At 40.3% G+C, this 15,625-nt stretch overlaps 1 protein-coding gene across 1 annotated transcript in view; it reads left to right on the top strand.

The window, feature by feature from the left end:
• The window catches only part of slit3 (slit homolog 3 (Drosophila)), a 231,779-nt gene that overhangs the window by 22,865 nt on the left and 193,289 nt on the right, over positions 1-15,625 (top strand). Inside the window, exon 4 of the mRNA XM_067458018.1 lies at positions 787-858. Coding sequence (XP_067314119.1) covers positions 787-858 — 72 coding nt within the window. The remainder of the gene's footprint in view (positions 1-786; positions 859-15,625) is intronic.

Here is a 15,625-nt window from a genome sequence, read left to right as displayed (position 1 = left end):
AAATTAATAGACTTCCACTCCCAAATTTGTGTAGAACAATTGCAAAATTTCCATAAACGTCAAGCAGAATGGTGGTCATAGTGAATTTGTCTGTTTAGACCTTACTAAGTAAAAGCCAACTCTTCCCTTGTTCTTCTCGTCTACTTGAAGGCCACAGTAAGGAACCAAGTCACAGGTTGTAGTCGATTATCAAAAAAGTAATGTTCCTCCTCCACATACCTTTGGTTTGCTCCATGACCCTGCATCCTATCATCAAAACCCATACTCCCATGATAAGGGTCATCCTACCAAATCCCACAGTCCGTCTGGCCAGGCTCATGTGAGTGATAATAGCCTTTAAAGAGCACTACTGGAGATAACCTAGGCCATCTTCAGAGGAAGTATATTTTATTTCCCATCAGCTCCTGCACAGATGTGACTCCTGACCCCAGGATGTAGCTATTGGCCTGTCCTGATGTTGCTGATCCTGATAGCACTGCTGACCCCGCTTGTTTCTTTATTCAGAAAGATGGATTGGTCTGTCCGTGCGTCGTTTGTGTTTGCCTTGTTGTCTCATCCATCTAGGTATTCAGATGGCTGCATGTCGATGTGCAAGTCAAACAACCTTTCCATCTTTGTTCCCCTAGTTTTTTTTTTGCTCTCGGATAATCTAACTACACAAACACATACCAACTGATCTGTGCTGTGCATAAGGTCACTCTCACGGTGTCTAACGTTTCGTTTCTTCCCTCCTGATGTTTTGACCACACTAACTCTTGCCCTTCCCCTGTCCTCTCTTCCTCACAGCCGGCTGAACCGGAACCGGCTGCAGGTCCTGCCGGAGCTGCTGTTCCAATCCACACCCAAGTTGGGCCGCCTGTAAGTCATCGCTTCCCTTTGATATCCATGCCTGGAAAAGCTTGCGGTCAAACTTCCCACTGTTTGAATTTTGATCATTGTACTGGAAAGGATCTTGCTTAAATATTTGACTTTCCCAAACACTGTTTAAAGGATGCTGTCAGTGCAGGGATATTCTGTGTTATTCCTTCAGCCCATCCAGATGTGATTCTTTTAGATGGACCAGGGATCTGAGCCAAGCTTAATGTGACACAACCTCTCCCCGTGCTCTTGATGGAGAGGAGAAGGTGTGCTGGAGGGAATATTTTCCTTGGATAAACGACATTCTTTTTCTGAATATTTTCCTGGTCTGCTTTGAATCAGGGACATTTTTTGGCTTAGCATTCGAGGAATACTTCATTTACGAATTTACAATCGTCAATGAAACTAGAGCGATCAGGTCAGGTCCTTGCTGAAGCAAAGGTTAAGCTTTACAAGTGTTATTTTGAAGCCGATTGTGACACGGTAGTCACTCCAGAGCACCATTTAGTTCTGCGAGCAGCTTTGTGTTTCTAAAATGTTTCCATGAGGCAGCGAAGATTAGATTGGTTGGCCCTGATGCTGGCATTTGTTGCTTTTTATGTCATAGTTTCCCTGGTTTGAAATATAACTATACATGAGTGTCTTTGCTCGTCATTCACAAGCTACTACAATTTGTGATATACTGTATGACACATGGTTGGTCACAGCTGTCGGGAGTGCAAATCTTTTTTACAGCCAGGAACTCACAGAACATGCGTTTTATAGCTTGATATCAAATGCATTACGGGGAATAGCATCGGAAATTACAGTCTCATGTAAGAATGTGCCGTATTAATATTCTGAGTGACACCGACAAACTACCGGTAACTATTATTTTATAATCAATAATGGCTGATAACAATATTAAAATAAAGTTTTTCTACATAACAGTAAAATGTTTAAAATCTAAAATCAATAAATGGTACAAATGGCTTTAGGCATTACAACATTATAATGTACAGCATGAAAATTGATATTCATTTTGAAATTTAACAGGGCTATTATTACATTATTTTTAATGATTAACTGTAAGTGAACTTTAGATGACAACGTAAAAAATAGCAATGTACATAAAAATAGTACAAAATAGAGGAAATGAGCATTCATGAAAACATTAATGCATTAATGATATTACAAATGATCGTTTATTGATTTATTGTCAATATTTTTATCCACTGAGGAACTGTCAGTGGACTGAGGACATGTTCTTCTCCATTTTAAAGTACAGCATGTTTCTTCCTTCTTGTTTTAACATTTGCTAAATGTAAACTGGAGTACGCCTAATGAAGGTTGTCCAGGGCGGAGTGGTTTATGGCAGGGCTTGTAACCTTGCCTTGTCAGAGTTCGTTACGCTGGTTGACGTTAGTGCGATATGAACGGCCTCACCCGTAACCTTCCCATTAAAAACCTCAAGCCCGGCCAGCTGGGGAAAGCAAGCCGACCGTGTCGCACGCGGGAAGGGTTAGGCGGAGCGAGGCTGGGGCCGACCGTGGCCAGCGGGACTGGAAACACTGACAGGGGTCAGGGAAAGGTAAGGAGCAAGTTTTACCGCTGAGTAAGACTGAGGATGGAGTGGAATGAAATGGGAGCAGAGGGTGTTGCAAATAATGAATAATAAAGGAAAAAGAAAGGATGGTAAGCGTTGGCCGACTGAGACAGAGAGAGACCGGTTTGTGGGTCGTGGCGGAAAAGCCCTGCAGAGACGTGTGCGGTAACGACTGCCGGAGGCCATTTGTGGTCAGCACTCTCTGCAGCCTGGAAAGAAAAGCACCTCGTACTCCATGCAAACGTACTTACGCACTCTTTATCCGGGGGTTTGGTCAGGTTTCTAGATGTTCTCCCACCCTTGCCCTGTTCTTAGAAACGCTAGATCGTTCTGTCTAGCCGTTGAAACCGAATAATGAAAAGCAAATGACGAATTAGAAGGCAGTCCTGAACATGCCTGCTCCTATTTATTAACTGTGCAACTAAATGGGCCCCTATATTAACTTCAGTTCCTGTTCGGAGACGGGCCTCTGCGCTGGTAATGTAGGATATTTCGGTCAGTGATACCCATGAGACTCAGTCACTCCCTGCCATTACCCCAAGCTCAGGTTGCATGTGATTGGTGTATTAAGAGGAAAAGGAAAGCAGAATGCATCATCTTGTCTTATGTCCCCTTCCCCTCAGCCAATTTTAAACTTTCCCTCTTTAATCTTCCGGGTGCAATTATCCCGGCAGAGGGAGCAGGTAGTCAGCATGAAATGACCAATGAACAGCGGCGATGGCCTTTCATAACTACATTGATTGCTTGAGTCTCGAGTTTGCCTGATTGGAGTGTCGAGGTTGGATTTTACCCTCCCTAGTTTTTGCGTCACGAAGTACGTCTTTTGTTTCTCCCCTTTCCCTGACAAGTTTATGTTCCTTTTGAGCGTTTGTTTTCTTTTATTTATCAGAAACAAATTGCTCTCCCACACATTAAGTTTTCTCTCTGCCTGTTCAGCCCCAGTCCTGTTGGCCCGAAGCAGTGAAGTTCAGTGCAACAGATTGGGGGTGTAGGGGGTTAGGGGTTGGCCTTCTCAGCCTTATAAACACAAACCATCTTTCAGCTCCAGACTGATTCTCAAACATGACTCCAGAAGTCTGCAGCCTCTCTGAAGCCATTTAGCTCATCGGTCCCCTTAATGAGCTCTCCATAGCGCTGCAGAGTGTACTATGCTTGTAAAGTCTCGGCAGAGTTAAGTGATTGGTTGATGACTTATTTACCCTTGACTTTGCAGCTTTACTTTGGAATACCATTCTAAACCTATATTTTCTTGCTTTTGTGGATCACAAAAGGATCATTTTTAGTGCATGACTGCACTTTATAAAAAATGACGACTGATGTTTTTAAACCATTAAAAGTCAGTGAAACAGCATAAAGGTATTATAAAAGCAATTAATACTACAGATGCGCTCTATTCAAACTTGTGCAATTGAAATTCATTCACTAAAAATCTTCCTTTCCAGTGGGCTGTTAACTGTTAAGATCCAAAACGATTTTTTTCAAACTTGACTGAATGATCCAGATTTTTTTCAAGATCTGTAGAAAAAAGGTGTTCTTAAACCACTATTTGTCTAATGAACTAGGATGGAGAGCTTCATAATGTTCCTCCTCATAACTATTGTATATCTTCAGATGACTGGGAATATTGTGCATGATTCATATGAACTACTTTTACTATGCTCTTTTATCATTGTGGTGTTTGACAGTCGCAGCCATCCTTCATTATAATGACTGGCCAGGACGGACATGAGGGTGTGTAAATAATGACAGAATTTTCACTTTTGGGTGAACTATTCCTTGGAATATTTGGGGAAAAGCTATAATATAGACAAACAGTTGGGTTTTGCTGCTGTATAAATGGTGATTATCAAGTAATAATTTGGATAATGCTGTAACTATATGTCATTATATTGCTTTGTAAAGCAATGCAAGGTTTGTCTACCCACAATAGCTGGCTAATAATTCAACATGCCCCAAGCACGTAAACCATAGAGCTCTGGCTCAGAGCTTTCAGAAGTGGCCTACTGATTGTTTTCAGAGAAATGAACCCTCTCTGAATCCAGCCAAGCGTCTTCCAAAATAGGGCTGCGCTCAGCCGGTTTCAAAAAGCTAGACAGCTTTGTGATTTACTCCAAAGACATATTTAGATAAATACAAGCTACAAAGACTTTGGAGTCCTGACAGAAAGCCAACTATATACAGAAAGCTCAACGAAAAGCTTTTTTTTTTCTTCTTGAATTGTGCTGGCTTCTCAGGGTCGTGAGCTGATTGATGTACTGGGGGAAATTCACAGCTTGGACCTGGTAGTGGGATATGGGTGAGCTAACCCCCCAAAGGCAGATCAATCAGAGGAAGCTAATATTCTCCACTAAGTTCCTACCAGAGAAATGTTAATGACCTGCTGTGCTGTTCTTAGATGGAGCCCGTGACATTTGCCGGTAGCTTCTTAACCTTGTCAGCCTCGAGGAAAACACGTACATGTGGGTCAGACAAAAACCAAAGCGGACTTCATCCAGAGTCACTGCCCACGCAGCACTTTCTTTTCTGCTGACTGGAGGAATGAATAAATAAAGCTGTTTACACTGTTTTGCTGAAGGAATTAAGTTGCGTAGCCTAGTTTCGTAAAAATTCTACAGGAACTGAGAGAATGCCAGGTATTGAAAAAGTGAAATAAACAGTTAGACCAGGGGTCTCCAAACTCAATCCTGGAAGGCCGCTATCCTGCAGAGTTTTGCTCCAGGTCCAGTTAAACACACTTGAACCAGCTAATCAGTGTCTAACTAGGGCCTTGTAAGACACCGATTAGCTGGTTCAGGTGGGTTGATTTGGGATTGGAGGTAAACTCTCCGGTGGCCTGTTGCACAAAGCTGGTTACAGTTGTTACCCAGGTTAGTTCAAGATTAGTTTGAGCAAACTCTGTTTTTTTGGGCTCAAGAAGGTGGATTGGTTTTTATATGTGTTCATCACCATGGTAACTAGGACTGTCAAAATTGCTCAAAAATGACGTTCGAATATTCCCTCTAAAACAAACAACGAATATTCAAACTATTCGAACATCTGGTTGCCCATTTTGTCAATGGAATTACGTCAATAACAGGACAAATAATACAAAGAGACATAACTACTTGTATAGGTAGTCTATTTAAGTGTAGACATATTTGACAACATACTTACACAAAAAACAAGTAAATTAACTAATGGCCAAGAGCGCAGATCTCTCTCGCTCTCGCTCTCTCTCTCTCTCTCTCTCTCTCTCTCTCTCTCTCTCTCTCTCTCTCTCTCTCTCTCTCTCTCTCGCTCTCTCTCTCGCTCTCTCTCTCGCTCTCTCTCTCGCTCTCTCTCTCGCTCTCTCTCTCGCTCTCTCTCTCTCTCTCGCTCTCTCTCTCTCGCTCTCTCTCTCTCTCTCTCTCTCTCTCTCTCTCTCTCTCTCTCTCTCTCTCTCTCTCTCTCTCTCTCTCTCCCTCCCTCCCTCACGCTCTCTGCGGATAACGGTTTTCTGCAAGCAATTTAAGGTCGCGAGACTTGCGACTCTTGTCCCAAATATAGCAGGCTTCATTCAGTGATTGAAACAAATATTATTAATATTAATTGAAGTTTTACAGCATATTGAACGCTCCGAACGCGCTGTGCTGTGCTAAACATGGAGCTTTTCCTTGACATGAAACGGTAAATAATCAAACCAGTGAAAGCAGTGCATTTATCCTTTATTCATGCAATATCTCTTCAGTCAGTACAGTAGCCTATACTTTAGTGTTTCTGTTTAATGTTAAATAAAATGAGGCATGGTATGCTGACTGTATCTTGCATAGCTGGCATACAACTTCATCTCGCGGCTCAACAATTTTACCTCCTACCGACCAAAATCCAAAGTACTTCCAGACATGGCTTTTTAGATTTTGGAGTTAAAATCGTTTTCTCTCCTGCAGTCGAGTTGGGCTCTGCACTTTCTGCTATCTTCACTGCAAGACGAGTCAACTTTCAGCAGCGACTCCTGTGACCCGTCCCTGAACCCCCATTCGCGCACCCGCTCGCAAAGCAGACAGCCACACCTCTACTACCACAGTGTTTTTTTTCCCCGTTTTTTTTTTTTTTTTTTTTTTTTTTTTTTGAATATAAATTTTTACCTTTGAAATTTGTTTTTTAAAAACTATTCGAATTTAGAATATTCGTTGACAGCCCTAATGGTAACTGACACTACACAGCTAACCTGCTCTAGAGCAGGTTTTATTCTGGGTTAGAGATTGCAAACCCAAACTGGACCAATCAGCTGCAAGTAAAGATGCTATAATGCCACACCCCCTATATCTATCATTCGGAATTCAAGAAGTTTATAATGAGAGAACTTTCGAAATGAAATTGTGCATCTTTTGGTGCTAATTATTTATTGTATCACTTTGAATTCATATGTTCATATCAATTATATATTAATTGACAATTAGCCAAATAATAATATAAATATAATACATGCATTCATAATTCTTTTAAACAATGCGTATTCATTTGAGCTCTTTGTAAACCTATATTTATTAGGGATATTTCTGATATAGTCAGATATTCTTTCAGCTGCCTTCTCAAACTCTCGCCGCAGCAGCAGTGTTTATTCCTGCCTTGTAAACGCATTCATGGTCATTTTCAAAAGATCTCTCAATCATCAGAAGAGAAGTGAATAAAACGGACACTATGATTGGCTGTTTGCCGAACGTGTTACACTTTCAGGTGCACGCACTTCAGAGTTGATCGCTAACTCTGAATTAAACCTGGTTTGACAGAGAAAGTTTATACCGAGCTTTGAGAAATGGCTGAACTTGATCTAAACCAGGTTGGATTTATCTGGATTTGTCAACTTTAAACCTACTCTGAAACTCAGAGTTTGTTCAGCTAGCTTCATGCAACAGACCTCTGGACCAAGTTTGGAGACCCCTGATTTAGACGATTATTTAATTATTAAAGCTGACAAAAAGAAAAACCAACCTAAGCTAGTTTTCTAGTATTGGCTGGTTTAACAGGTCTCCCAGCCTGACCGGCGCTTGTAGTTCGGATCCACTTGGTTTGTTTGGTCCAGACCAAAAGATACAGAACCTAAAGACATTTGAGACTTATTGAACATCCAAAACAATGCTGTGTGCTGGGATAAATGAGCTTGTTGTGTGAGCTTAGCCTGTAAATGATGCTATTTTGACCAGCTGAGAACTCGTGACGAGCTCATATTGTGTAAAGGAGTCAAAGCAGGGGCAGGAATCCCTTCGTCATCGTCACACACACAAATGAAGATCTGTTGTGAGGAGAGGCATCTGTGATGGGCAACATCGTGGCTATAATGAGAAACCTGATACGCCTAAGCATTCTGCCCTTTTTTTGTCTTTGGTCTGTGTTTGTTCATATAACATTAAAACCACACCAGAGTTCTTTCGGAAGCGGACTGAGACTTATCTTTTCAGAGGTCTCAGTCCACTTGTTTGGTGAGTACCAGTGTTCAGATGGCAGCGCTCACACACGTTCAGCACTATAAGAGCTGGGTTCGCTTTAATTGTACCAAACATGCCAAGTGTAAAACATCCTAAAACAAGCCAGCAAAGTGGTCTGACCAGGCTGGGACCTGCTTAGGCTAGTTTAAGATGTTGTTCTCATCAGAAATGTGATTTGCATTTAAATTTAGCTCAGAAATGTGCCCTGTTACTGACATGAAAGATGTAACTGTCCAAATATGAAAGCACACAACTTCAGGATCAAATACATACCTGCCTATAAATTGCTACCAGTAAGTCAACTTTTTTTGAACTATTGAAAGATGTGAGCATGAATATCTTCTGTATGCAGATGTTCAGGTTCAGTCAGCAGACAGATTCTCTCCTACACCACAATGTGTAGTTTGCAGCTGTAGGCAAAATCTAAAAATCTGCTGGCAATATATTTTATTGGACAAGAGGTTTATATGTTTGTTGTGTGCACCGAAATATCCCATTACACGTGTAAGCAATTTAGCATCCAAATAAAGGAAAATATGCACGATGGGGGGAATGGTTAGTTAGTAAATTTAGATACAATTAAGGCCTCCGTTTTACATTGTTGGCACAAGATTATGTGAAATAAGTTTGTTTAGTTCCTCTGTGGTTTATAAAAAGTACAATCTGTGAAGACCATGCAAAATCCAGCGGCAGTTGTGAAACCGTAGAAATTTATGGTCAGATTGCTGAATCCGAGATGTAAAAAAGTCATTGCGTTTTCACCGAAGGCTTTTGAATTATAGTCTCGTTAGACATTTCCCACTTTCACAGCATGTTGTGGAATCAGATCCTCTCCCTGGACGCTGTTTGTGGATCTGGTGCTCTGGATGACAGGTTGACTCAGAGAAATAGTGGCCTGTGGGAACACAGTTTGCTGTATTTATGGGGGAGATGGGGCAGGTTTGTAGTGTGAGTAAATCTCCGGCGTGGTGTGGGGCCCACAGAGCCACCCAGTGTTCCTAAAGCTGCACTGCTGTGACTGTTGGCCTGATTCTGCTGTAGCGGAGAGCAGCCGTGTCACTCACACACGCCTCCATAGAGAGAATCACAGGTCACTATTGATTCATTTCGTTTTAGAAAAGCCCGATTGTTAAAAATTAACATATGTGCTGTTTCCTAATAGAAGTACCAGATGTTTTCAATATTGAGTATGATAAGATAAATTTGCTCTGCAGATTAGGTTTTGTATCGCTGTGCTCGTGTTCTAACTTCTTCGCTCTTCTCTGCAGTTTCATTGATTATCTGAGGCTGGATTCTCATAACTCTATTAATAAGCTTAGCTAGAGGCAGGGTTATTTATTATCATTATTTCGTTATTGATTTCACGTTACCCTGCGTAAATGATGTTGATAAAATGTCTTACATGGCCGCTGATGAAAGTAAGAGAAAATCCGCTGGGAAATTGTAATGACGATTGATTTAAAGCTCAGTAACATCTCAAATGCTCAGAGATAAATTAAAGTCAACATGAAATCACATTGTTTTTCATTTCCTTTCATTTTTTAATACATGCTCCTGATCTTTTAATCCTTAAATGCATTCATGTTTTCACCAGTCATTATTACAGTTCTGGCTCTGTGGTAAATCACTGAGCCATTTCAAGTTTGTCTGATGATTCTTTGTCTGAGTTTTCTTAGTGAAACATCAGTTCAGCATTGTGGAATAAAGGTGAATAACACTCATCAAAGATTTAAGCATTGTTGTGCAGTACACACCTCAGGTCGTAGCAACCCTATATAATAATAATAATAATAATAATTAGTTTGATTTATGTAGTGCTTTTCAAGGCACTCAAAGCACTTTATATTGAAGGGGGGAATCTTCTCAAACCACCACCAATGTGCAGCACCACCTGGATGATGCGACGGCAGCCATATTGCGCCAGACCGCTCACCACACACACCAGCTTATTGATGGAGACAGAGTGATGAAGCCAATCAGGAGAGGGGGATGATAAGGAGGCCATGATGGACAGAGGCCAATGGGCAAATATGGCCAGGATGCCGGGGTTACACCCCTACTCTTTATCGAAGGACATCCTGGGATTTTTAACGACCACAGAGAGTCAGGACCTCGGTTTAACGTCTCATCCGAAGGACGATGCTCTTTTGTCAGTATAATGTCACCATAACTATACTGGGGCGTTAGGACCCACACAGACCACAGGGTGAGCGCCCCCTGCTGGCCTCACTAACACCTCTACCAGCAGACAGCTGGTTTTCCCAGTTGGTCTCCCATCCAGGTACTGACCAGGCTCAGCCCTGCTTAGCTTCAGTAGGAAACCAGTCTTGGGGTACAGGGTGATATGGCAATATATAGTGTTTACAAAAAAGGAATTGGAAAGCATTCTTTTATAATCTGATATTTTTTGCTATATTGTTTATAATGAATTGTTTGACGAATACTTAGAAGGTCGATGTCTAACTTTGGAAAATGAATGAGGAGGAGGATGGTGAATGACGTCCCGGGTCACTCAAGTTCTGAGATAAACATTTAAAGGTTAATGCAGCTCTCATTGGTATGCTGTAAGTTAATTCAGCATTTAATTCAACGATATCTGATCTGGGCCACATCTGAAAGGAATTTCGTTTTCGGCTGACTTCACCAAGTCATCTTATTTTTTAACATAGCATTTCTGGTAGAGTTAAACTGCCAAGTAGAGGACTTATTCCAACATTTTCCAAATAATAGAGCAAAATGATTTGTTAATATAATTTCATGTTGACTTTATAAAATAGCTGCAGGCCAAAGTCCTTTCACATGCCGCTTTAAGATATTTTGCGACTCTTATGGAAATGGCAAAGGAAGAAATTCTGTTAAAATTCTCAATCTATGTTTTAGTTCACAAGGCCTATAATCGCTAACATGCAAAAAGTGAAATGCGTGCATCTTCTTGACGGTGATCTGCATTCTGGACTCAGCCAAGATGTGTCTCAGGAGAAAGAGTATCCTGCTCTACAGAAGCAGAGAGAGGGGAAAAGGCCTAATTCGTTGTGTTGATTGAGGGCGCCTATAATTTGGGAAATAGTTTGGGGCCATTATGTGTCGGGGTGTTTATCACAGGTGGTTCCCATGACGACCGGTTGAGACCGTAATTGGATTTAAATGGGCAGAACTGCTTGCACATGTTTGAAAGAGCATGAACGAATGCACTGCAGTGACCACACAATCCGAAGTTTCCTTCTTTAGCAGTGCAGCCTCCAAATGAACCTTCCTGGGTTTGAACCTAGCCTCTCCCTGAGTTTGAAAAATGAAAGAGCTGCTGCTCTATCATCGCTATAGTCCCATTAACATCACCCTGATGCAAACCAGCACACTTTGACTGTGTAGATGTAATCTGTTTGGTAAAGATCATAATGATACACCACATATTAAGAGCCCAGGGTTAGAGCTACATGATTGTGTGTGTGCGTGTGCGTGTGCGTGTGCGTGTGCGTGTGGGTGTGCGTGTGGGTGTGCGTGCGTGTGCGTGTGCGTGCGCGGGCGCGTGCGTGTGCGCGTGCGTGTGCGTGTGCGTGCGTGTGTGTGTGTGGGCATGTTTTTGTAACATATGAGGACACAAATATGTATAATGACATAGGTATGATACAGGTATTACAAGAAGAGGGTGAAATATGAGGACATTATTATTATTTTTATTATTACATTGGCCATGTCCCCACTTTTCAAAATGCGTATAAATCATACAGGATGAGTTTTTTAAAAATGCAGAATGTTTCCTGTGATGGCTAGGTTTAGGCGCAGGGGCAGTGTAAGGGGATAGAAAATACGGTTTGTACGGTATAAAAACCATTACGCCTATGGAATGTCCCCATATGTCACAAAAACAAACGTGTGTGTGTGTGTGTGTGTGTGTGCCAGTAACCATTTATACAGACCTAACACTTGCATGTGCTTGTTGAAAACTTTAAATGGTGTATATAACATTTTAATGTTTTAAAAATGTCTCAATATTGCATTTATTTGATTAAATTAGTAATATTGTGTAATAAAAATAAAAATAATTGTTTTCTCTTTAATTATACTATATAATATTATTGTAAAATATAGTTTATACCTGTGATGTAAAAGTTGAATTTTCAGCATCGTCACAGTCTTCAGTGTCACATGATCCTTCAGAAATCTTTCTAATATGCTGATTTCATGCTTAAGAAATGATCCCTTTTTTTTAAAGTTGTGCTCGTTCATTTTTTTGTGGAAATGTCGATACGTTTCTTTTAGCATTCTTTGATGAATAGAAAGTTCCCTAGTGAAAAAAAACAAATAGCAAAATGTAGTTAAAATGCACTAAGTATACTACAAATCTATTAACATATTTATTGACATATCACTTGAGACTTACTGATATTAATTTTTATTTTATTGCAAATTTCTTAATATTATGCCTAGCATTTGTTTTAATATCACTATTAGTAAGGATATTATGATCACTGTATAATATCAGTCTTTAAATGCAAGATATTTAAAGTGTTCCTAAAGTATACTCGCAATAGTGCAATTTTAGCACAATCAAATATGCTTATATTTGGACCTCAGCACTATTTCTGGTTAACTAAAGTTCATTAAGTACAAAATTAGTTGTTTAGCAGACTTCAAGTATATAATTTTAGTATACCAAAAGTACAAATGAAGGGTATTAGCATGAAACAAATGTATTTTTTCACTAGAGTTCAAAAGAACATCAATATTTATTTGATTTTTGTGGCAATAATTTAGATGTTTTTACTGTCACTTTTGATCGGTTTGATCGCATCTTGGTCAATCCATTATCAGAGCCATTAATTGTGTACATTAGACGTCATGGTTTTATTTAGGTTTAGAGTTTCCTCAGGGTTGTTAAACTGTTGAACCCATCTTGATACCCTTGTTATTGGAAGTATTAACCATGCCGCTTGTTTTTGCAAGTGTGAACATAGCACAAAACGAGTCCAAGGAATGTTTTCCGTACAGAAGTGTACATCTCAGAAATGAGTAAAACAACAAACAAAGCCCCATTAATGCAGCAGAGCTCATCCTGACTCGATTCCTCCCACTGGCAACAGTGCTGTTGCCCTTCACAAAAGGCAAGGCAAGAATTCTGACAGGCCAGCACTTTTTTTGCACCGCACTGCTGTGTTTACAAGAACATCTGAATCAACAGCAAGTCAAGCCTAGCTTCTGTGCTTGGTGCTTGCATAGAAGCACTTGTCTTGAGGATGTCAAGATGTTCGAAATCCCAACGAAATCGCTCTGGTCAAATGTCAGAGCTTTTTTTTTTTTTTTTGACATGCCTGAGATGGCACAAAACGGCACAGTCAGCATGGCAGATGTGCTAGTAGAAACTGAGCAGGGAGAACAACGATCCAGGGCAAGTTAGTCACCGTCTCGGCCATCCAGAACTGGATGTACGGCTTGCCCACACACACACACACGCAGACTCCGGGGCCGTTTTACAGTGAGAACGGCGTGCTAAACAAAACGCTCTGGTCAGTTTATGAGAGTGAAAGAAAGCTAACAGTTCGGGTTGACTTCCAGGCTGCCCTTCTTTTATTACGGACTCAATTGTCACTTAGCTAATTACAGCTTCTTTTTATGATCTGAGGCCACGCTCGCAGCCAGCCTCCTTCAGGCAACAATGGGAAGGTTTGTGGCGCACGGAGGACCTAAGTGAAAACAGACGCTTCTCCTCAACTTTCTCGTTATTGTTTTTCTCTTTTATCTTCCTGTGCGACTCCGCAAAGCGAGTTCAGATATTCAAACCTCCATTAGTCATTCTGGCCACCGCATTGTGAGGAGTTACTTGGCTGAACTTGAACGCCGAGCGGTTGGTCATTACGCACCCAAAACGCACACTTAGGCAGGCCGCTAGCTGAATATTCATGCCTCATTGCTATAGATACAACATACTTGGGAACTCTGCAACAGCATGTTTGGACATCAACTCTGGGAAATATGCTCAGATAAATTGTTACATTATGTTGTTTTTTCCCCCCCGCTCTGTCTCTGTTGGCTCAGTTTTACTCGGCACGCCAACATAAACTGGGCCCCAGAAGGAGTTCATCTTAGATTGCTGCGTGTATGCATTTGCATGTGCAGTTTGCTTTGTGTTGTTTCTGGCACAGGTTTGGATGATGCTTTTGAATGGGTGTGTATGAGATGAGCTGTAATGTTTATTCATAGCTTGACAGGTACTTGTCTAATAAAGAGAAGTGGCGAAGAGGGGAACTCCAGGATATGGAGGGGCCAGCAGTGTTGAATTGTGCCACCATTTATGATCTTAGACTGTATATTGTACCATGGCGATGATTTGAAGGAAAAGGGGAGGCTTGAAAAGTAAAATGTCCCCTACGAAGAAGTGTTAAGGTGCGGTCTCCTTAGTAAAATGTACATTAAATTTCATAGGCAAAATGGCCCATTGTCTATTGACTGTAGTGTAGCAATGCATGAAGCACAAGAAACGTTGTGTTGGTTATCATCATGCAGATTGTGAACGTGATGCAAAAGTTATGTTACACACTGTAAAAAAATTTGGTTGTTTTTTGTTGGTTTAACTTAAAAAAGTAAGTAACCTGGTTGCCTTAAAAGTTTGAGTTTATTGAAATTAAAAATTTGAGTTGATACAATGAAGGAAATTTGTTTAATAAATAGAAACTCAAAATATTTTTGTATCTGAACCACATAAAAAATGCGATAAATCATGAAAATAGCACTATTTGGCATGCTTCACTGCGTCATCAGAAATAAAACACACAATACCCAATATGCTTACAAAATCTTTTAATAATATTTTAATAAAGGTTGTCGAATCTCAAAAAATTGTCATTGTATTAACTCAAAATTTTAATTTCAATGAACTCAAAATTTTAAGGCAACCAGGTAACTTTTTTTCTAAATAATTTTTTACAGTGTAGGAAATCTTTTGCGCACATGTGAAATTATTGATCACATGGATTTTTAAAACATTACTGGATTTGGTTTGAGAAAAAATTGACAGCAAGACAAAGTAAATGCATCTTTTCAGACTGAAATGTCTGAATGAAGACGGAAAAAAACAACATATATATAAATAACATAAATGTAGTATTATAACAGTATCTGGACAAACTTACGCCAATGCACAAACGAATCTAAACAAAGTTATGTTCTAATCAGAATGTTTATCCGTAATCAAAGTTGTTCTGGAATCTTCTCCATCTGGTTACACCCAAAACCACTTTGCCAAATTAATATTCTGAACCTTTTTTGAGTTTGTATGTTTTTCCCATTAGCCCTTTATGATGAAGCCATTTTTTGGTCTGTATAAGTAATACATAAAATGTTTGAATATTTGATTTAAGTTCTCTCCAAATAAAATGCTGTTTTTGACAACTTAAATGAAATGCCCTTTGATCGATATATTTTCAGCCCTATGCCTACCCCTTCCCCTTGCCCCTTTAAACGGAGTGGTAAGGCGTAGGGCTGAATATATTCCCCTAAGAAATGGGACACCACTATTATACCCCGTTTCTTTTATTAGTGTTTTGTACCTGTTCCAGTATGAACAGCAGTGAAGTGCGTAGGCTATATTTAACAGAAATCAGGGCGAGAACATTTAACAAATGACAACCCTAACGTTTTTTTTCTGCTGGACTTTAGAAAACGGCGGTCATTTTCAGTTCAAAAACGTATGAGCTATTGAGCTATTTTCAGGCCTATGCCTTACCACTCCGTTTCAAGGGGC

This window comes from Pseudorasbora parva, chromosome 11 (assembly GCF_024679245.1).
Source record: "Pseudorasbora parva isolate DD20220531a chromosome 11, ASM2467924v1, whole genome shotgun sequence".
NCBI lineage: Eukaryota > Metazoa > Chordata > Actinopteri > Cypriniformes > Gobionidae > Pseudorasbora > Pseudorasbora parva.
The sequence above is the reverse complement of the archived record's forward strand: the minus strand, read 5'-3'. Positions and strand labels throughout refer to the sequence as shown.